The sequence below is a fragment of the Siniperca chuatsi genome, linkage group LG12, assembly GCF_020085105.1.
Source record: "Siniperca chuatsi isolate FFG_IHB_CAS linkage group LG12, ASM2008510v1, whole genome shotgun sequence".
Classification (NCBI taxonomy): domain Eukaryota; kingdom Metazoa; phylum Chordata; class Actinopteri; order Centrarchiformes; family Sinipercidae; genus Siniperca; species Siniperca chuatsi.
In genome coordinates this window covers 21123209-21145750 of record NC_058053.1, presented here as the reverse complement: position 1 = coordinate 21145750, position 22542 = coordinate 21123209, and the positions used below count along the sequence as shown (strand labels likewise).

The window sequence follows — 22542 nt, the reverse complement described above, 5'->3', positions numbered from 1 at the left end:
TTTGGAAATTACACAGTCGGAGGTTTGCTGTGTGGTAATTTGATGAACCACTAATTAAATTTGGAATATACACCATGTAAGCACAGTATCAGCATCAGTATCATAAAACTAGATTTAAATGTTCAAGAGCTTCAAGATGGGGTAACAAGACAGAACCCACCTTAAAACCCTTTTAATGCCACTTGATATCGTACTTCCCAAACAAATGTTATAATTAATCAAATTATCACAAACCAAACCACACAATGAACATAGGGCTTTTGGGGCCACTGGAGGAAGCAGTTAACTGCCTCCTTTGCTTGGTGCGTAATCAAACCCAGCCAGGGGTGGAAAGTAGTACATTTACCCAAGTGCTGAACTTAACTACAAATTAGATACTTGTACTTTACTTGAGTATTTCCTTTTTCTGTTTTATTATCCTTCTATACTCTACTACAGTTTAGAAGGAAATATAGTACTTTTTACTTCACTACATTTTTCTGACAGGTGGAGTTACTACAAATTCACTATAGTTACTTTAAAAGCGGTTACAATGAGCTGTACCTCAACCAACAACAGTGATGTACTTCTTATATGTTAATGCATCAAAAATAATGATCCGATATTATAATATAACACGTAGAGGGGCCATTCTGCATAATGAGTACTTTTACTTTTGATACTTTAAGTATATTTTGTTGCTTATACTTGCACTTTTACTTCAGTAAAATTTTAAATGCAGGAAGCTTTATTGGCCAAGTATGTGTACACACACAAGGAATTTGACTCCAGTTTTAAGTTGCTCTCAATGTATTTACACACAGAACAATTTACAGGAAGATAGAAAAACACATACAACTACAAAAGGACAACAAAGCTGAAAAAGATAAAATAGAACTATTATGTATGTACAAGTACACTATATATTTTGCTTAATGTAACTGCTACACATGTTCATACTGTACATATCATAGCGTATTCATATCACACTGCTCATAGTGTTAATACTGTAAATAATGTATATATCCTAATGTATTCTTAACTCACCCTACTGTTTATTCTATTTATTATCACTATACATATGTACATACTCTGCACTTTACTGCATTTTGCACTTCTGGTTAGATGCTAAACAGCATTTTGTTGTCTCAGCACTTGAAGTCTGTGCAATGACAATAAAGTTTAATCTAATCTAATATAATCTAAAGTGTTCTGTAGATTGCAAAACAAATATAAATAGTACAAAGTAATAAATACTGAATGGGTAAAGTACTAGATTTATTTATTTTTTTTTTTTACAGTGCAGTATTTCTACATATACTACTTTTTAGGATTTGAATACTTCCTCCAACACTGGACTCAGCCTTGCTTGAGTAAATGGCGCCTCCTGCTGTTCAATTCATGCAAAACGTTAAATCAGAAAATACCACTACAGCTCCCTTCTGAATTAACAACCACTGGCCTGGCTAATTAAAATACACGAGAGATACACCAAACTAACAGCATTAAGGATACAATACGGTGAGCTGTATTGCTGATTATTGGTGCTGTATAAAAGCGATACTTTGTAATGTTTCATATCGACTAGTTCATGCCTCATGCGTCTGAAGCGTCTCTTCCTACAGTTGTTGCTGTGGTATGCAGAACAGCACCGGACGGCGTCTGTCTGTCACAGCCGCCAGGGGCGGGACAAACGTGAGAGTGACGTTTTGGAATAACCAACCACATAAGTTTGTTTTGGTTCGTCAGCCAATCAGGATCAGTTAGGCTGTCCGGCAACTTGACTATGAGAGCTGAGGGAAAAGAAGGAAGATATTCGTGCTAAATATTTGAGTTTTATTAATCTGACAGCCTTCGGATTTAAAATCATTCATCAATGAACGCCAAGGAAGGATGTATCAATGTACAGAGGGTAAGTTTGTAAAGTTTAGGAGCGGTTGAGCTGTCTGTCTGTACCTGCCAGTCAGTTTTAATCTTTGTTTCATTTAACGCACCACAGGTCTACTTCAGGATATTGTTACTGATATTTTTATTTGTTTATTTATTTATTTATTTTTTAGAAAAATATGTGTTAGCTAACACAGTCGCATGATAGCAGACTGTTGTCTTTCAGTTGTCTCTACACCTTCAAGCCTCATGGGGCCAAAAGCATCTACTCTGCCGGAGTGTCCTTGAGCAACCCTTTAAGTCTCTACAGCTGCTCCCTGTGGAGGGGGGCATGCAAAGGTCATTTTCATGCAAGGATTAAGCCACAGTAGCAACCTGCAACCCTCTTCTCACTTGAGTTAGTGGCCAGAAATTCACGATTATGGCAACCTCCTCTCTCTGTGGAGTTATTATCGATCAAGAGTCCTTAATTTTGGTTGCACATACTGTCTGAAATATCTTCTGTTTTTTAAACCCTACTTCTCAGACCAAACACGGATCATACTGTATTTCCAGATGCAGAGAGACACACACACACACACACACCTGAGCCCCGTGTAAAGATCTGAGGAGGAGGCGATGATACCTGAGCCCACAGCTACAGCTGCGTCCAGGCAGAAGTAAGAGCGTGTGTCCTTGAGTGCAAATTTTTTTTTTCTATTCATGTAATCTAAATTTTATGTTTTTGACTTCCCAGTAAGAACTCTCATGATGAGGCAAACTCCTCTGCAGCTGTCAATCATTCAGAGGATGAGTCAGGGAATGAGAACAGACAAAAAAGTGTGGTAGGTGTTTTTCTATTGATCACTTAGCACGCAGGGTTTCCTCCAGAAAAGGTCTAGAGTAGTAGAAGAGCAGTGTGATGATACAAGGAAACATCAAGTAAAGCACACGTTTTACTGTGATGCCTTCTTGGTGATACTGTATATTTTATTATCACCATTTGCCTTTTTCACAGAAGACATTTTGGCATGTCACAGTATGAAAAGCACAGGTGTGAATAATAAAAGTAAAGATGGCTGAATTCCATTTAGCTGCTTCAGTTTCAGGGTCCTGCTATTGCGCATGCTGACTCACTGTCGCGGCTCACTGAATGGATCGGAGCCATCGTTGATGTTATTAGCAACAACTGTGCTTTTCAAGTCAAGATGTCTTGAGATGGGTTGATTGGATATTTTAAGAGCTGATGCATTTAGTTGATTAATTGATTAGTTGATTAGCCAATCTGTAAAAAAAACATATTTGACAACTATTTTGATAATTGATTAATAATTTCAGTCAATTTTCAAGCAAAAATGCAGAATGTGAGGATTTGCTGCTTTTCTTTGTCATATATGATAGTAAGCTGAATATCTTTAGGTGTTGGACGTCACCTTGGGCTCTGGGAAATTATTCTGAGCTTTCTTCACTATTTTCATACATTTTACAGACAAAACGCTTATTTGAGTAATTGTGAAAATAGTTGGCAGAGTAATTAATTCATGAAAATAATCGTTAGTTGCATCCCTAGATGTTTTCACATTAATCAATATTGTTAATTTTATCATGTGGTGAAAGCTATTTCACCAATGGTGAAGCTCGTTAGCGCCCAGGTGGAGGAGTGAAGTGTCTGGCGCTTGACTGACTCTTGAATTTGCATCTTGATCATCAAGGTACTTCACTGCTAACACACAGAGGAGTTTGTCATTCAGACATTTGTATTTGGCCTGTTTAGGATGCAGCACACTGGTGTAAACTCATTTGTATGTGAATTTAAATCATTACTTGTACCTACTGTATATTCTCTGTCACATTTTCAAAACCCACAGAGACGACGGAAAAGAGCACACAAGGGCTCCGAGAATGTCAAGTGCAAAAGTGCCAAAGCCAGCCGCAGCAGTGTTAGCAGAGCAGGAGGCAGCCACGGTAAACGGAGGCATGTGGAGGCCGTCACCCTGTTCGAGGTGGTCACCATGGGCAGGAGTGCCATGCAGGTAAGACTAGCTAACCTTCAACTGTGATATATTTGTTTCTTCTCTAGATTGACTTTCAAATGACATAAAATAAGACAAAGTTTTTGTTTTTCTCAGAAGTAGTGTGAGAGACGTGCACAGAAAACAGTTCACCTTTGATTTATAATACAAGAGTAGCGCTTGATCATTCTGTTGGTACGTTTATATGCACATTAATATTCCAGTTATACTCAGGGTATATATTCAGCCAATGAGCAGTTGCATGCAAACAACATTTACAACAAGAATGAGCCCATATCCTGATTATAAAAACACTTGAATATACTAACAGATAATAAGATATTATCTGGTATATTTTGGCATGGAAAGGCGATATGTCCAGCCTCAGACATGAGCCAGGATAAGTCTCATCATCAAAATATTAATATACAGTAAATACTAATGGACTCTTTGATTTCTGAGCAGGCGGTGATTGATGACTGGATTGAGGCTTATGTGACGGACAGAGACTCTTCTCTCCTCGATCTCATCAGCTTCTTCATCCAATGCTCTGGGTGCAAAGGCAAGCAGACACCACACCCCACACACACACACACACACACACACACACAAACATAGAATACACAGAATCAAGTCTATGTTTCCCTCCTTGTCTTCCCCAGGTGTGGTCACAGCGGAGATGTGTCAGAGCAAAGAGGACAGTGAGGTCATGAGTAAGATGGTCGAGGAGCTGGATGAGGTAAGAGGTCTCCAGTCTTTGTTTCTTCCTGTGTCTTTCTGTGTTACGTCGGTTTTAACACTTTGAACTGAAACTGTATGTATGACTGTGTGTATGTATGACTGTGTGTGTGTGTTTCAGGTTGCTGGTCTGCAGTATAAGAAGTTTCTGGCCTTTCCATGGATCCTCACAGTCACATGGCCCATGGATACAGTCAGTAGTACCTCCCTGCTTAATGGATTTGTCCTAACATTTACATCTTTCATGTCCTGTTTTTAGAGGGTCTTAGTAATTATAAAGCCACCTTTTTGCACCACAATTTCTGGTTGATATCAGTGATCAACCTATGAGTTATTTGCATTATTATATTCAATACAAATTATTCTAATAACTCTTATATTTGCACTAAATTTACCTGTCTAAAATTTCTCCAAATCATTCACATATTTTCTATTCCCTTCATAATAAATACTCATTAGGGCACTTAATAGTGACACTCTTGATTCATCATTTTTTTTTGGTAGGTGTAGTGTCAAATAACTGTAATTTATATGTCTCTAGAGCAAAAGCGTAGTATTGCATTGTGGGAGCAGAAAGTAGTCTACGTGCTAGGAATTTTTCATTCTGTTGGGAATTTTATTTGGGCTGCCATACATTTTATTCTTTGAATTCAGACCCTCAGTGACAGTAAAATGGCAGTAGCAAACTGGGAGTGATAACTTTTTATTTATGCAGGGTTGCTTCATGGAGCGTGAATCCTGTTTTGCAGCAACGCCTTATTTTACATACAGTATGTGTCTCAGTTAATCTCATTCACACCTGGAAGCTGTTCAGTCATCTGAGTTATTGAGCAATTCCACTGGAGCAGTTATGAGGTTAAACTTACACAAGTTTAACACAGGAACAGTATGTTGATGACCAGTGTTGGGCAAGTTACTTTCAAAATGTAATATATTACATATTAGTAGTTACTTTTATTTGATAGTAATAAGTTACTTTACAATATTACTGTATGTGTAGAGTAATGCGTTACTGATTACACTACCTTTGCATTACTTTCACCAAAATAACTGCAGAAGTATGAATAGACATTATAAAATGGAAGAGGGTAAAGTTGTTTCATAGCGAGTAATCAAAGCACAGAAGCTCAACTTTATTGCAGTTGATTACAAATCCAGCGGTGGGCGATATTGTATAGCCAAATGAAGGCAGCGAGTCCCAGAAGTGTCTCTCCGCTCTGCTCTGCGGTGAATACACAGCGAGTCTATTTTTGATGGAAGCCGCATCAAGCTGCACAGAGCAGATGAACCGGGCAGGAAGTCAGACACAGAAACGGCATAGAGAATCCGGTCAATTTTCAAAATAAAACACCCTGTGCAGACTCCTGGTCGTACATCAACAAAAAACACAACTAAAACAGACAAAAAGAGAAAACATTTAACTATGCAGCCTACTTACCCACGGTAGAAGCACAAAAGTCAAGGAAAAATGACCAAATCAACAAGTTAACAATGTCAGGCAGGTAAACCGCTCTGCTCCTGAAACACTCCCGGTGGGGTACGAAGCCGCTTGGAGGACGGAACAAAACCGGATCGCAGATGCAACGTTATAGAACCATGAGTTTATACTACTTAATACTACTGTATTTTACTGTCTTTTGTGCCTGTGTCTGTTTATTTCTTTACTGTGTACGCCGTAGCACTGAAGGAACACAATTTCTCTCCCCTGTTCAGTACTGGATATGGAGAGAAATTCTCCCTTGACCTTTGAAGATAGATGACCAACTTCTTTCTATTTCCCTTCTAACTGAACTGGTATCCAATTGGTTTAAACTCCTGAGTGATTCCTCATGGTGTTATGCCCCGTCCCAACATACTCCTTCACATCAGGAAAGTAAAGATGCCAAATAATTCAGCCTGCAAGTGACTCGCTTCTTAACCTTCCAGTCATTGCTGCCCTTTTTCTTCTTCTCCCTCCCCCCTCTCCACTGTAGGATAGTGTGGAATATCCTCTGATACAATCTGGACCGTACGGCCGCTGGTTCCACTCTGAGTTCTGTGACTTTGTGTCGGTGCTGGTGGCTCAGTGTCAGCACAGTGTCATATTTGACAGTTACCTGATGAACACCCTCATCTCCCTGCTCACCGAGCTGTCAAACTCATATGTACGGGCTTTCAGACACACCTGCACGCTAGCAGGTAAGGAATAGTAAACACACACACACACACACACACACACACACACACACACAGATACAGAAACACCAGTGGTGGAAGACGTATTCAAATCCTTTACTATGTAAAAAGTGCTAGGTAAAAGTACCAGTACAACAGTCTAAAAATACTCCATTACAAGTAAGTCCTTCAAGTGAAAGTACAGAAGTATTATTAGCTAAATGTATCAGTTAAAAAGCTAAAAGTATCAAAAGTAATGGGAAGTAAACGGCCCTTGTGGCTTATATATATACACACACAACTGATTTTAACTACTTTATATACAGTTAACTAGTTTAGTCCAATGGTTCCTGAGATGATTAATGGGAGAGGAAAGAAGAAAAATACTGAAATCTGTTTTTAGACTTTTGTAAAATATTTGATAGTTTGAACATTTATTGAAACCATCTGAGAAGCTTAGAGGGGAAATGTCTCTTGGGTGAAACTAACAACTCATAGACTTCTGAAACGTGACAAGACACTACTTGTTATATGAGCAGTCACAAGCAAACCACTGGTTTAATATTTAAAAAAGAGTAAAAAAAAAGTTGACTGTTTTATTATTTTAAAAGCTTATCATTTATTTTGTATGTAAAATCTTAATCTGAAAAGTAACTAGTAACTAAAGCTGTCAGATAGATGCAGTGGAGTAAAAAATACAATATTTCTCACTGAAATGTAGTGGAGTAGAAGTATAAAGTGTAAACACTCAAGCACAAGTACCTCAATTGTACTTAAGTACAGTACTTGAACAAATGTACTTAATTACTTTCCACCACTGATAAACACATTCCATAAACTAATCTGTACTTTTTTTGTTTTTGATCTTGACGTCCCTGATAAGCGGTGAAGCTGCTGAGCTCTCTGGTGGCCGTGGCTCTGAGCCTGAGCGTCGGCATTGAAAACAGTCAGAAACTGTTTGAGGTGCAGAAGACAAAGACGATGAGACAGAAAAGCACACTGCAACTGGAGAGAATACAGAAGAAGATCACAGAGGTAAGACCAGTGTCACTTTAGCTGTGTAGAGAGGAAGTTTAAGAGGATTTTTATCTTTGCTCTATGTGAGTAAGTCATGTCTGACTCTGTATGCCTTTCCTCATGCTCTTCAAGCTGCAGGAGAAGAGGGCGGAGATAGAGAGCATGATGGACATCATCTTCAAAGGAGTTTTTCTAAAAAGATATCGGTAAGTATTTCTTTGACATTGTAGGTTTCAGCATAGCTTCCAAGTATTTTCTAATGTAGTGTGGAGCTGATTTTGTGTGTGTACCTGTGCAGCGACGTGCTTCCAGAAATCCGCTCTATCTGTATGGAGGAGTTGGGTTTGTGGATGAAGCTCTACAGTTCTGCATTTCTCACCGATAGCTACCTCAAATACATGGGCTGGATGATGCACGACAAGGTAAACAACAGCAAACATATAATGTAGCGTAGTGTGAGATATAACACAAAAATGATCAATAAGATAAAATTGAGAACAAGCTAGATACTGTACATACAAACTGTCTCTGCACTGACATGCATATCATCTTTCAGATACCAGATGTGCGTCTCAAGTGTGTGTTAGGTCTACAGGATTTGTATGGAGATCCTCTGCTCCTCCCTAAACTGGACCTGTTCACCAGCCGCTTCAAGGTAAACAATTCTGCTGAAAGCTGCATCAATGGACTATGGCCACTAGGGGCAGGAAAACATAAAAACATCAAATATCAATAGTCGTATGGTGAATGTTAGAATAAATGTCCTGTTCATACATACATGCAGCAGCCACAGAGCAACAGTAGCTCATTTGGAGTTGTGTCTCTGGCCACCTGACAGATATTTACTCTCTACTCTCTATTTACGCTTTGGTCTCCTTTAACTTTCTTAAAGTGGATATAAGATATTTTTATTAACAGTGTATCAAATTGCTCGTCGCTCGTAGTGATGAATCTGCAGCTCCCCTCTGTTTTACAGAGCTTTATAGTGAGTTTCAGCTCATTGTTTTGGTTTTAAAGCCCACAACTTTACTGTTTTTGGTTCACTCTCACCGCTCTCATAGTGTCATCTTCAGCCACAGCAGGCAGCTGTTTTCAGTGAAAAGGCTCTAAAAAGCCACTGCACACTACCTGCTCAGCACCAAACAGCAGACAGACACAGTTAGACTATAGCTGGTGAATATAATGCAGCATTGCAGTTGGTGACAGAGCTAAAAGAGAGTGAATATTGGACAGAAACACGACTCCAAATAAATGATAATGCTGCTCTGTAACTTCTGGTTGTGTAAATAAGCAACTGTTTAAGTTTGCCATATCAACGTAAAAAGTGATGATATGTCAGTGTGTTCACAACTTGTTTCCGCTGCCCCCAAGTTGCTAAAAACATCAAAATCTTTTGCTGCTGGAAATGAGGTTGATGAGAGTGGCGATACTGAACCAAAACAATACATTTACCTAAACAATGAGCTTAAACAGGCTAAAAAGCTCTGTAGAGATGCAGAATTTAGTGATAAGTCTGTGTTTTTCACGTTCCAGAGTTGAGTCAATCTTTCTATGCAAAATATGATTAATGCACATTTAGACAGACATGTTTGTATAAGTGTTTGAACTCATGCATGATGTTTACTCTATGTGCTCCAGGACCGGATGATCTCCATGACCCTGGATAAGGACAATGAAGTGGCAGTGCAGACCATGAAACTACTGCTTCTTATCTCCAAGTGAGTCACCAGCCTGTTTGTTGTTCTTATCATTTTCCAATCGTCCTTAATGTTTTCCTACATCAAACTACTTCTGACTCCCCAGAACATCTGATGATGTGCTCAGTCCAGAGGACTACAAGCAGCTCCTCCAGTTTGTTTTCTCATCACAGCGCCCGCTTGCGGCCACTGCAGGGGAGCTGCTCTTCTCAAGGTACGTTGACCTCCATCACTTAAAAAACAAACAAAACAAACAAACAGTTAATTAGTGTTTGCCTGTATATTGTTGGTCTCTGTCAGGCTTCTCAACACTGTAGCCCCTGCATCTGATACTCAGGATGAAATAAATGAGGATGAGGCTCATAAACAACAAACATTTGCCAGACTGAAGGCTCTGCTGCAGTTCTACCAGGAGTCTGAGGTGAAAATACACAGGCTGTTTCAATTCAAGGCTCCTGTTTTAGCGAATAAAACTTTAAATCCAGATCATGATGCTGTGTGTCGTCTTCCTCGTCATGGACGCACTAACACGTCTGTCTGCATACGCTTTCAGCTGCACAAGCATGTGGTGTACCTAGTGGACAGTCTGTGGGACTGTGGTGGAGCCCTGCTGAAGGACTGGCCCACACTCACATCTATACTGCTGCAGGACCCTTCCTCACACAGTCCAGGTAACTGTGATGTGTGTGTGTGTGTGTGTGTAGTGAAGTGTCCTTAACATTCTTAGACCACCAAAGGATTAGTTTGACAAATAACTTGTTGATTTGATTGAAATCGTTTCTCTTGTATTACGGATGAATTTGGTCATCCAGAAGGATTTCTTTAGATCTAGTGTTTATTGATGACTAAAGCATTTTTGTGAATATTATTTTTGTGGAAAACACCATAGCAAGCCACCATTTAAAGAAAAATGTCTTCGGCAGCCAACACCTTATATGCTGACCTCCACTAAGAGAGGCAGCCATATAGTGTGTGACACGAAGGCATATCATCTAAATGTTGTATTCTTGTCTCTTGGATGCTTAAAAACATCAGTGTTTTAGGGAATATGCAATAGACTGAGGTAATAAAGGCTTTTTAATTTTTTCCCCCCAGAAGAATACATTTTGTGCTTGTTTTGTCTCCATGTAAGTTTTAAGAGCTTCTATAAGCCAAAGCAGTATGACATTATTTGTATTACAGATTTTGCATTTTTTTTTAAAATTTCAGTTTAATTGTAATCTTTTAAAGGGATGCAGAGCTTGGTCTAACTTCATTCATAAATTATGTTTATTTTAATTAATTTTTTTAATTTTTAAAAAACATTTTCTCTTTTTAAATGTAAACAAAATGTATTTCATCTTTTTCTTTATTTTGTGAAGTAAATTCTCAATTCATCTCTAAGGGAGATTATGTCACATGCATTAAGTCTACAGTAGTCATCATCTTGTGTGTGTGTTTAGGGTTAGGGTAATTCTCTAGGACATGAATGTAAGACAGTGTAATGTCCTGTGTGTGTGTGTGTGTGTGTGTGTGTGTGTGCAGGTCTCACTCAGGCAGAACAAGCTGTGCTTGTGGAGATCCTGGTAGCGTCGGTGCGTCAGGCCTCAGAGGGACCAGCGCTGGCAGGAAGAAGTGGAGCAAAGAAGGTCAGTGATGAGCCAGGGGTGGAGGAAGTATTAAGATCTTTTTACTTAAAAGTACGAATACAACAATGTAAAAATACTCCACTACAAGTGAAAGTCCTGAATTCAAAATCATAAATAAAAGTATTATTAGCTAAATGTATGTAAAAGTATCAAGTACTCGTTCCTCAGACAAATGGCCTCTGTGACTGATATATTATTATAGAATTTATTATTAGGTTGTTAATACTAATGCATCATTGCCTAAGCAGCATTTTACAGTTGTAGCTGGTCGAGGTGTAGCTAGTTTTAACTACTTTTATATACAGTTAGGTAGTTTCATCCAGTGGCTCCCAACCTAGTGCTCGCCCCCCCCAAAGGGTCACCAGATAAATCTGACGGGTCTTGAGATTATTTATGGTGTAGTAAAGAAGAAAAGAGTTCTGCTACCCAACTTTGTATTTATTATTTTGGACTTTTCTCAAATATTTGCTTTTTTGTGAAACATTGGATACATTTACCTTTTTTTGAGGCTCAAACTGTTATTTAAATGAAACCATCTGAGAAATGTCTCTTCTTTGGAACTGCTTACAGCTCATGGTCACAAACCAAAACGATTGGAAACTGCTGGTTTAATCTTTAACAGTTTATTGTATTTTATAAGCTTATCATATGTTTTTTAAATGTAAAATCTTAATCTGAAAAGTAACTAGTAACTAAAGCTGTTAAGTAAATGTAGTGGTGTAAAAAGTGCAATATATGCCTCTGAAATGTAGTGGAGTAGAAGTATAAAGTAGCATAAAATAGAAAAACTCAAGTAAGTAAGTATCCCAAAATTCTACTTAAGCACTTGAGTAAATGTACTTAGTTACATTGCACCAGTGTTTATAAGACAGTTCTGGTGACACATGACTTTCTGATAGACTGAAACATGCATATATTGAGTTATATTTTAATAAATGTGTGTCTTAATGTTTCAGGTGATGAGTGCCAGGGAAAAGAAGATTCAGACTGATGACTGTACTAAGCTCACTGAACATCTCCTTGTGGTGCTTCCTAAGTTACTGTCCAAGGTATTTATTCCCCACATAATTGTCAATATATGAGTCAGTTTGATTCTGTATTAAGAGCATTCAGATTCAGTGCTGCACAATTAGATTCTGGGCATTCCTTTATGCTAATATCTATTCTTTGATGATGTTGTTGTTTGTGCAGTTTTCAAGTAGTTGTGACGTTGTTGCCTCCCTGATGAAGATTCCTCAGTATTTCCTCCCTGAGTGTCCTGAGGCTGAAAACACACAGGTCTGCAGCTCAGCCTTTCAACTTGCACAAACAATATCATGAAGAATTAAATGAAACATGAATGGGATGACACAGTTCCTTCATCTTCATCATAATTTTGTTGTCACTATTAACATTGTAGTGTTTAACCAAAGTGCTGGAGCCATGAACTAAAACTTAAATCTGACACTTTAATTGAGAAGCCACTATTATCGATATGATTAGTTACATTTAATAGTTAATTATAGATGTATTAATGGTGAAAGGACACTAATTTGAGCTAAAATCCCAAAGTTGGACAGAGAAAGTATCCCAACTTCTCTAACTAGGGCAGTTTTTTTTTGTTTTTGTTGTTTTATTGATTTATCTACTAATTATATTTTCATTAGATTATTCATCGTGTAGTCTGTAAAATGCTGAAAAACAATAATTACCAAATGTGACGTCTTGAAGTTGTTTATTTTGTTAAGTGCAAAAAATAAAGATTTTCAATTTCTAATGACATAAACCAGAGAGAAGCAGCAAATACTCACATCTGAGTGCCTGTAACGAGCACATTTGGTATTTTTAATGAATAAATTACACAAAATGAATTAAGTGATTTAGTTAATTAAATGTCATCAACTAATTGCTCAATAAACTAATTATTTTAACACTGTCACGATAGTGTAGATTGTCTTTATTTGCCTTAATAGCTGTTGGCTATGGCCACAAAATTGTCACCGTCCACAAATTTTGAAACTAGTCTGCGTTGTCCTCGTCCTCTCCCTCAGTCAATATCCGGCCTGATGGCAGTGGTGGGAGCTGTTCTGGACCGCCACTCGGGCCCTGCTGTTCTGGAGGCTGCAGCCTGCACCTACCTCAGTCTGTGTGGGGAGGAGACGGCCTGGTGCTCCATGGTCCTAGCTGCCAGAGACTCTCTGGTCCAGCGTTGGGTGGACCGACTGACAGCACTGCTGGGGGACTCACTCACGGTGAGGGGAGTATGTTGATGCACCTGGGGAATTTTTTTTTTTTCTCTATGTTGTTCATTCTGAAAAAGTGACAAATGTAGATGTCCAGGGCATTTAAATAAACACTCTTCTCTGTGACATACAGTATAAATTTGCAAATGAGCCTAATAACACAGAGCAGCGTTTCCCAACCTAAGGGTCAGGTACCCCTAAAGGATACCAAGAAAAAATTGAGGGGTCACCAGATACTTCTACTACACAAAATAATGTACATGTTTCAGAATTTTCTCTATTTTTTGTTGTTCTTGCTTTTTTATGTATGAAATACTGCATACTTTCACCTCTTCAGGCCTCTAAAAATCTTTCAAATTAAACAGTCAGAGAAGAAAAGTCACTCTTTGGTTGAACTGCTCACAACTGATGTCCACACTTTAGGCCATAACCTGTGATGAGGGCTCACTAGTAGACATTACTTTATTCTAAGAGGTCAGAAGCCAAGATGACTTATTATTTACTATTTCTCTGTTGTAGGGGGACAGTTTCTCTGCTGACGAGGAGAAAACTGGAGACATTTTAGCCACACTGAAGAAACTCAGAGCTTTCCACAAGTAAGATTTGAGAGCCATTCACAATAAAGTTTAGCCAAAAATATTCTGCCAGTGATGTGTATTTATTGGCTGTACAGATCTGTTTCTCTTCACATTTTGTTAGCTGTCATGACCTCCTACGGTGGAACCTATTTGAGCTGTTGTCTCCTATCCTGTCAGTAGAGAGCAGCCAGGGAGGAGCACCGCCTGAGGTACCAGCACTGCCCTGATAATTTAGCTTCTTTAAAATCAAGTTTTTTTGTTTTGTTTTTTTTTTACTTATTTATCCTCAGTCTGGTTCTCTTGTCTGCATTTTTTTTTTGTCTGAAGGTGCTGCTGGAAGTGCTGCAGTGCCTGTGTTACTCCATGCTCTGGTCTCTCAACACAAGTAGTGAAACTCTAACCTCCAGAGTGAGTTACATCTGCTTTACTTTTCAGGTGTTAAGCTGATGCTTTTAACTAGTATAAAGATTTAGAAATAGGACAATAAGAAATTTGTATAAATGCCCAAAATATTAATATATTTATAGTGTGTGTGTGTGTGTATGTATGTATATATATATATATATATCGGTCTGTAAATTGCAATTTAATGAAAACTGATACCATGTACAACTGTGTTATTTGAGGAAACATAAATATAATTTGTTAATGCCTAGAAAAGAGATAAAACAGCTTTGGTTTTGTGAGAGAAGATTCATTCATGTGAATAAATGAAATTATTTTTCTGATTGATTGCACTGCATTATTGATCGATAAGTGGTCTCAGCCCTACAGTGATCGCACTTGTCGAATACGCTTAAAGTCTTAACTACCAGTGATTACAAGCAACCAGTAGAGCAGCCCACATATCAGAACTTCAGCATACAGACAGCCAGTCGAAATGATTTGTCAATTAATCAGCAACTATTTTGATTTGCTTTTTAAATGTGAATATTTTTTCAATTTCTTTGTCCTCTATTATAGTAAAATAAATATCTTTTGGTTTTTAGACTGTTGGTCGGACAAAACAAGACATTTTAAGATGTCACCACGGGCTCTGGGAACTTCTGATGGGCATTTTTGAGCAAACTGCATTCTATAGTCTATAATCGATTAATCAGTAAAATAATCAGTAGATTAGTAGAATTATGAAAACAATCATTAGTTGCAGCCCTATAGAGAATGGATGAAAAAAGTGTTAAGTAAACAACAAGATGGGTGACGCAGATGACACACAATCAGATGAGATGAGCAATGAACTAGAGTATAATGTATGTGTATGTATATTATATATAATTTTGAAGAATTTCTGCACAATTTTAGGCTCCCTGTTCCCCTTTAGAAAGCTTGTAAATTAACTAAATGTACATAGTGCAGCATTCCGCCTGCAAATATTTGTCTCTTATCAGTGTGTTTGTGTGTTTTAGGATAAAGCTGTGGCCCAGAGACTCCAGCTGCGTCTCTTCTGTGAGAGGGGTCATCACTGTCTCTCCCACTCTGACCACAGTGTGCGGCAGCAGGTCGGCCAGACGGGAAGCATAAACTGATGTTTTATCAATAATGTCACCATTTTCTCTTTCTTCTAGCCCTTCTAACTTCCTCTCCCTTTTTCATATTAGGCTTTTCTGGGTGTCTGTGACGTTCTCACTGCTCACTCCTACCAGCTACAAGTGTGGGATCCCACCTCCTTTGGTCCGCTGCTTTACACACCCACTCCCAAACTGCAGAGGGCGCTGTTGACCTTTGTATGTGTGAACATCTTTGTTGGAGCAGACTGTGACAGTCAGAGCAGTGGTGAGACCTCAGCCTGTTTACATGAATCGTTTTTCACTTACTCAACCCACGTGCAAATATGTGTTGCTTTTTGTTCCTTCACTTGGATGTTTGAGCTTCACTGTGCAGAATGATGTGTGTGTGCAGAGTTTGATACTAGAAAGTTTTCACACCCATCTGCTGAAGGAGGGAGGTTTGTCTGTGCTCACCTTAAATCTGACTTCAACACCTGGACATACATGCATGATTTTGTGACATCACAAATAGTTTGGAAACCAATCGTGGTCCAGTATTCATCTTACATAAATTGTGATGTGGAGACTTGAAACCTCCAGCGCACACACAGTGAGTGTGAGAGTTTTCAGTTTCAAGCAGGAGACAGCTTTTGTCAAATATATTTTTATAATATATTTTTCATAGATTCTGGATTTTTCAATGAGGGAAAAGGAGTAGATGTTATTTTTAGAAGTAACTGAACTCAGACACAAATTAGTATTACAACAATCTTTTTCATTGAGGATACTTTAAAACAAATGTTTGTGGCATTTTTGCCTTCATTTTTACAGTGGACAGGTGACAAACAAGGGGAGAGAGAGAAGGGAAATGACATGCAACAAAGGTCCAGTGGTGTAAAAAGTACTCAGAATCTTTACTTAAGTAAAAGTAACAATACAACAATGTAAAATGACTCTATTGTGAGTAAAAGTGCTGCATTCAAAATCCTACTTAAGTAAAAGTGCGAAAGTATCAGCAGCAAATTGTACTTAAGTACTCATTATGCAGAAAAATGTCTCCTGTGAGTAATATATTATTTTATGACATTTATTGTCGTAGCTGGTCGAGGTGACACTAGTTTGAACTCCTACTTCACTATATAAATTAAGGTATTTTAGTCCAGTGGTTTCCAACTTAGGGTTCAGGCCCCCTCCAAAGGGTCACAAGATAAATCTGAGGGGTTGTTAAATTAATGGGGTAGGGAAGAAGAGAAAACAAAGTTTTGATACACGAATTTGTATACATTTTTTAGACTTTTCTCTAATCTTTAATCTAAGCTTTTTTGTGAAGCAATGGATAATTAGACCTCTTCATCAAACTTATTTAATCGAAACCATGTGAGAAGTTTAGAGGGGAATGTCACTTTGTGTGAATGTTTGAGCTGCTAATAACTCATAGACATCTGAAACGTGACAGGGGGCCCCAAGACACTGCTTTGTGTAAAGGGCCACAAAAGGCCAAAAAGTTTGGGAACCACTGGTTTAATTTTTAACAATACATTATATTTTATGAGCTTATTATATTTTTTCATGTAAAATCTCAGTCTGAAATGTAACCAGTAACTCCAGCTGTTGAATAAATATAGTGGAGCAGAAGTATAAAGTAGCATAAAGTGAAAATACTCAAGTAAAGTACATGTACCCCTCAGTACTTGAATGAATGTACTTTGTTACTGTCCACCACGGCAAAGCTCCCCGGCTAGAAGTACGCTGCGATTACTGTATATGTTACGCATCTTAAACACTAGCCACGAGGAACCCCCCCAAGTTGATGATACAACATTGCATTTTGTTTTCACTACTGTTCAGATAAATGCATCGATCTGCATGATTTGCGACATTTCCATTCTCACACAGCTTCCTCGTAGTGGTGTGTTTGACAGACATGTACCCAGGCAGTGTGTGGGACACCCAGGAGGAAACACATTGCAGTATTACACAGTAGATGGCACTCTCACTCTGTCGGAGCACAGCATCTTTTCTCGGGCCCTTGGGTTCTCTGAGTGAAGCATTGATTCAGTGCGGCAGCTCACCATGGTAAAAACATGCAGATATTAAATGCATGGCCACACATTTGGCTTAATAACTCACTGCAGAGCTGCCCGCTGACTGTAAATGGGGTCTGCTTTCCAACCTGACCTGACAATTGACCCTCAATTACAAAGGAAGCCCTGTTAAAATCCTCAGACTGAAACTGGCTTGACTAATTTGTATGAAAGGATGTTAGACTTTGTTATGCAAAGTGAAAATTGAGCATGTAAATTGATGACGGCAGTATGTTCCCGTCTGTTCTAAAATGAGAAAAACAAGATTGACATGTTGGAAATGCTAAACTTATGAATTCATTCATGGCTGACTGTAACTAAAACATTTTATTATCTTTACAATAGCTTCTACTTTCAGAGACATATTGCATCCAAATATGGGATAGTCCAGAGAAGTCAATAGCTGTCCTGGTGGGAATCTCTTAAATGTTCAACCAAATACAATACAGGATTATTGGTTTTTGAACATGTAATAAAACGCTATTGTTTTATTGGATTTGCCTGGTAATGGTTTTGTTATATAGACAGTGTTTTCTATTAGCTGCTGGATCAGAGATCACTCGGAGGGCAAGGGTACTGAGTTAAATCATAAAATCAGGGCAATCTCTTTCCGTGAGAAAATTCCATCAACTCTGGCTCACCTCCGAGACTATTTTATTAGCCTTGTGAAAGATTGAAGCCACATGGTGTCACAACCATAACTCTAGTCTTATGTTATCTTTGATTTCCACCTGCTAAAGCCATTGTCCTGAAACTAAGTAAAACACTTTTTCCCGCCTCTGCTTTGTTCTTTTCTTTCTGTTATATGATTTCTAATGATTAATCACTCTTCTTACTTCACCCCCTTCAACTTCTCTGGCTCGCGACCATTTCACATCCAATCACATGCTTCAACTCCATCTGGGTCCCTCAGTCTCTGAAAACTCTGAAGTGGAGAGGCTGGAGGACCTGCACAAACGAAGAAATCTGCTCGCGGCCTACTGCAAACTGATAGTACATGGAGTGCTGGAGATGAGCATGGCAGCTGAGGTCTTCATGCACTACATGAAGGTAAAGGTTAACTCCTTAAAGGAATAGTTTGACATTTTTTGGAAATATTCTTATTAGCTTTCCTGCCAAAAGTTAGATGAGAAGACTGATACCACTCTCATACCACTCAGCCTACCATCACCTGTAAAAGTGTGTTCAGACAAAATTCGCCTTGCGTCATTGGCGCAAATTTGACTGCTGGACCCAAACAGCCAATAGACTGATGTTAGCTGTACGCTAGCTAGCAACGGATGCACCGACTGTGTGTGTGGGAGTGTCTAAATGTCTTTCCATCAACTCTGTATGCAATCGTGCAGCCTCTAAAATTCACCTTGCGTTCTTTCTGAACACACATTGAAGCTCACTAATTAACTTGCTGTATCTCGTTTGTTTAATACACTCAAAAGCCAAAATGTAAAAAGGACAGGTTGTGTTTTTACGACGAGTTATTTCTTGGTTGGGGGCGACGCCAGAAAGTCACTGCGCCCGGCGAAGACATAGGCCGCCATACAACCGCTACTTGTTGTTTTTACACTTTGGTTTTGTATGGATTAAACAAACAAGATATAACATGCTAATTAGTGAGCTTTAGAGGTGCTGGTAGGTGGATTTTGTTACCTTTGGACAGAGCCAGGCTAGCTGTTTCCCTCTGTTTCTAGTCTTTATGCTAAGCTAAGCTAACCGACTGCTGGCTTCATATTTAATGGACAGTGGTATCGATCTCATCGAAATCTTGGCAAGAAAGTGAATAAGCGTGTTTTCCAAAATCTCATACTATTCCTTTAATGCTAGTATGTCCTCTGGCTGGATCGTCCCATATTCATTTCTCCCTCTTTGTCCCCAGTACTATAACGACTTTGGAGATATCATCAAGGAGACGATGTACAGGACCAGACAGATAGATAAGATAGAGAGTGCTCGTACACTGGTGCTCTGTTTGCAGCAGGTATAGTTGCTCCATACACATCCTAAAAAATATAGGCTTCAGCTACATACACTGGCATCGCCAAGCTGCATGATGCTAATGTGTTTTTTCTCCACTTTCCTCAGCTGTTTGTTCGTCTTAAGCGAGAGCAGGAGAGCGGCGGTAGGGCTCAGTCAAGAGTCCAGACCTTCACCAGCATCAAAGAGCTCGCCAGGCGGTTCGCCCTCACCTTCGGGGACCTTGTCAAGTTTCGTGAGTGTGTCGTCATGATCCACAGGTCAGCGTCAGTTGTTTCTCATTACTTGGATTAGTTTTTTGCTGTTTTTTGTGCGTAAATTTTGTGTGTGTTGTTTGTATGTTAATATGTGCAGGAACGGCATAGAATTTGTGTTCCAAGAGTTTAGTCAGACCCCAGAAACACCTACGCCATCGTACCTCTCCTACCTGACCATCCTCAGTGAGTTCTCCAGCAAACTGCTCAAACCAGACAAGAAAACAGTGTAAGTGCTGCATACAACGTGCAGGGTTACAAACAGGTTTTTAAATGTCCTGAACTTGGCTTTCTGAAAGTCTGTTCTTGTCTGTGAAGGTTCTCCTACCTGCAGAAGCACACTGCAGAGCACATTATTGACCTCAGGGAGGAGTGCTGGCAGCCGCTTATCTACTATCGTGCTTCCCTATTGGCTGTAGCTGAAGGGGAGGACGCTGTGTCCTACGTTAGCTCTGACAGGAAGCCGTACCTGCCCAATCGCTCTCCCTTCTCCAAACAAAAACTGGAAGGTACAACACTAAACAACAAAATCAAGCACATAATGGTAGCCCTTTACATTACAGCTCTGTAATAACATGGTAATAGTGGGGTAATAGTTTGATAAAGAGGTAATAATTAAGTAATTCCATGTAATTACCAAAGTAATAACCAGGTAATAGCTTGGTATTAACAATGGGTATATTTGGGTAATATTAGACAGAAATGTATGTAACAGGGTACTAAGAGGCCAAAAACAAAGGGTTATATCAGTGCAATATTTGGATTGAAAAATGTTAATATGGTGACTTTAATGGTGATAACCTGATAATAATGAGGTAATATAGGTTGTTTTCACAGTATTATAGGCTACTATCAGCATAATAGTGTCAAAATCACATGAAAATTTTTGGTAATTACCATATTATAATGCTGAAATTCATTCTCCCTTATGTTTCAAACATTCCCTTTTGTTTCAAGGTAATACTGTACAAATTATATGTTAAATGCTGCGCCTTGTTACCTGGAAACACTTGTGGTAGTATCTGTGTAATAACCCTGAAATGTTAAAAATGCTAAACTACCACAAGTGTTTCCAGGTAATCATTTTGCGTCTTGTTTGGTTTAACATATTACCATGAAATTAAATAGAAACAGGTAGTTTAGCATTTTACAGCCCTGAGTCAGGGTTACTACACAGAAACTACCAAAAATGTTTCCAGGTAATCATTATGCCTCTTGTTGTTTGGTTTAATCTTTACTTAGGTAATTACATGGTATTACTTATAATTATTACCTCCTTATTATCAAACTATTACCCCACGTTATTACCGAGCTGTAATGTTAAGTACTACCCATAATTTTTATCTCTTTGTTGTCACCAAGTACCAGCTGCATCATGTGTGTATCTTTTTTGTTTTTAGGAAGCAAGTCCCCTGGCCCGTTCAGCCCTGTTGACTCCAGAGTTAGTAAAGTTCACAGGTCCAGCTTCAGTCCAAGGTGAGGGTCAGGAATCCTTTCTCACATTCAGATTCTTATTCGTTCTATAAAACAGTTATACAGCAAATGTCCTTCACCTCACTCATATTAATTACTCATCCAACTCCTCAGCCATCAAGAAAAAACAGCTGATATGGATCCTTTTGCTGTCCCCGTGGAACCTCCTGCAAAAAGACTGAACATCGAGGGATCTGTCCCCAGCACAGGCAACGAGGCGGATGATGACACTGTGGAAGTTGAACTGTAAACAATGGCGAGGTTGGGGAGACTCGGTGTTTCTGTCTGGACGTCAAGACCTCACTGGACATCACAAACTTTGAGACGTTTTCCTTTTTTTTCTGTCTTTCTCTGTTCTGATGCGCAGACATCCCAGCGTCCAGGTGTGCTGAAAATGCATTACATTATGTTTTGTATGAGGACATAGTTTTTTTTAAAGGATAAGTGCGATGTTCTATATTTTTCTTATTGTGAACAAATCCCATGAAAAGACCAAAACCAACAAGAATTTGTCCTACTAATTCACTTGTGTATCCAAGGCCTGATAGATCTTATTCCTCTGTGCCACAAACCTCAATTGTTTCCCAGAAAGTATTAACACATCATCAATGAGCCACACTGTTACGCTAGGTGACATTTTACTACATTACAAAGAACATGGGCACTGTAGTTTAGTTTGATTCAGTGCTATATTCACTGTCCTGCAGCTGTAAATACTGACACGCTCGCCAAATGTGTATTAATTTGCAGCTGAAAATAGTCCCCAACAAATACACTGTTAATGCTTGTAATTTTTAGCAAATGTTACTCAATGACCAGTTTTATCAAATTACTGAACCTATTTCTAAAAAAGTAAACTAAATATCTGTGATCAGTTTTTTTTTATTTATTTTTTTTAAAGAAACATTTTCAGTAGAAACCAATGGGCTTGGGGCCACATACAGGGCAGGGAGGTTGGAAAGAATTGAGTCTTTTCATGGGATTTGTTAACATTGAGAAAGATATAGAATAACATTTGCCTTATTCTTCAAATAATGTCAGACTAAGCTCAAGTGTATTTTATTCACAGACCAGTTTCATTTGAAGACCAAGTGTATCAGTATGTGCAAAGGTTTTTTTCCCCATATACACCTCTATACTGTACTTGAATGTTACAAGTGACACTAAATGATCCATCTTTTAATTTTACTTTTGGATCACACTCAGGTCCAAGATTTGTTTAATTATCTCAAACTACATTAACAATTTTGCTTTACTGTCCTGCCTGCCACTTTATTATTGCTCCTTATAGGAAATGGTTGGGTTAGTGTTTGCCAAAAACAACTTATGTATTACTGTAAATTAATCTAAATAAAAAAGTCCAAAAGCTGTAATATTTTTTT

The 22542-nt window shown here is 38.6% G+C and overlaps 1 protein-coding gene across 7 annotated transcripts; it reads left to right on the top strand.

Annotated features, from left to right (window-relative positions):
• Nucleotides 1-1730: 1730 nt before the first annotated feature.
• On the top strand, nucleotides 1731-22533 carry si:ch211-269e2.1 (cohesin subunit SA-2). Of its 7 annotated transcripts, none has more exons than XM_044217221.1 (33): nucleotides 1731-1891; nucleotides 2093-2205; nucleotides 2422-2525; nucleotides 2603-2690; nucleotides 3714-3878; nucleotides 4323-4419; nucleotides 4520-4596; nucleotides 4717-4788; nucleotides 6569-6773; nucleotides 7633-7784; nucleotides 7899-7972; nucleotides 8065-8188; nucleotides 8323-8421; nucleotides 9405-9484; nucleotides 9570-9677; nucleotides 9764-9884; nucleotides 10017-10134; nucleotides 10988-11091; nucleotides 12048-12140; nucleotides 12283-12369; nucleotides 13122-13322; nucleotides 13833-13909; nucleotides 14013-14100; nucleotides 14219-14299; nucleotides 15298-15390; nucleotides 15490-15664; nucleotides 18376-18512; nucleotides 19336-19437; nucleotides 19542-19693; nucleotides 19788-19916; nucleotides 20006-20196; nucleotides 21088-21163; nucleotides 21275-22533. In XM_044217221.1, exons 3-33 carry the CDS (start codon nucleotides 2485-2487, stop codon nucleotides 21408-21410), a joined length of 3543 nt encoding a protein of 1180 aa, XP_044073156.1. In that variant the 5' UTR covers nucleotides 1731-1891; nucleotides 2093-2205; nucleotides 2422-2484; the 3' UTR covers nucleotides 21411-22533. The 7 variants fall into 7 exon arrangements, with proteins under 7 accessions (XP_044073156.1, XP_044073158.1, XP_044073154.1 ...); XM_044217223.1 differs by having other exon boundaries at nucleotides 2393-2525; XM_044217219.1 differs by lacking the exon at nucleotides 2093-2205.
• The last annotated feature ends 9 nt before the right edge of the window (nucleotides 22534-22542 follow it).

Bases quoted from the DNA above. Each gene is read 5' to 3' on its own strand.
- si:ch211-269e2.1 (XM_044217219.1), top strand. From the start codon at position 2,485: ATGATACCTGAGCCCACAGCTACAGCTGCGTCCAGGCAGAA. The intron at 4,789-6,568 runs GTCAGTAGTACC...TCTCCACTGTAG, and splicing joins TCACATGGCCCATGGATACA to GATAGTGTGGAATATCCTCT. The intron at 8,189-8,322 runs GTAAACAACAGC...ATCATCTTTCAG, and splicing joins GCTGGATGATGCACGACAAG to ATACCAGATGTGCGTCTCAA.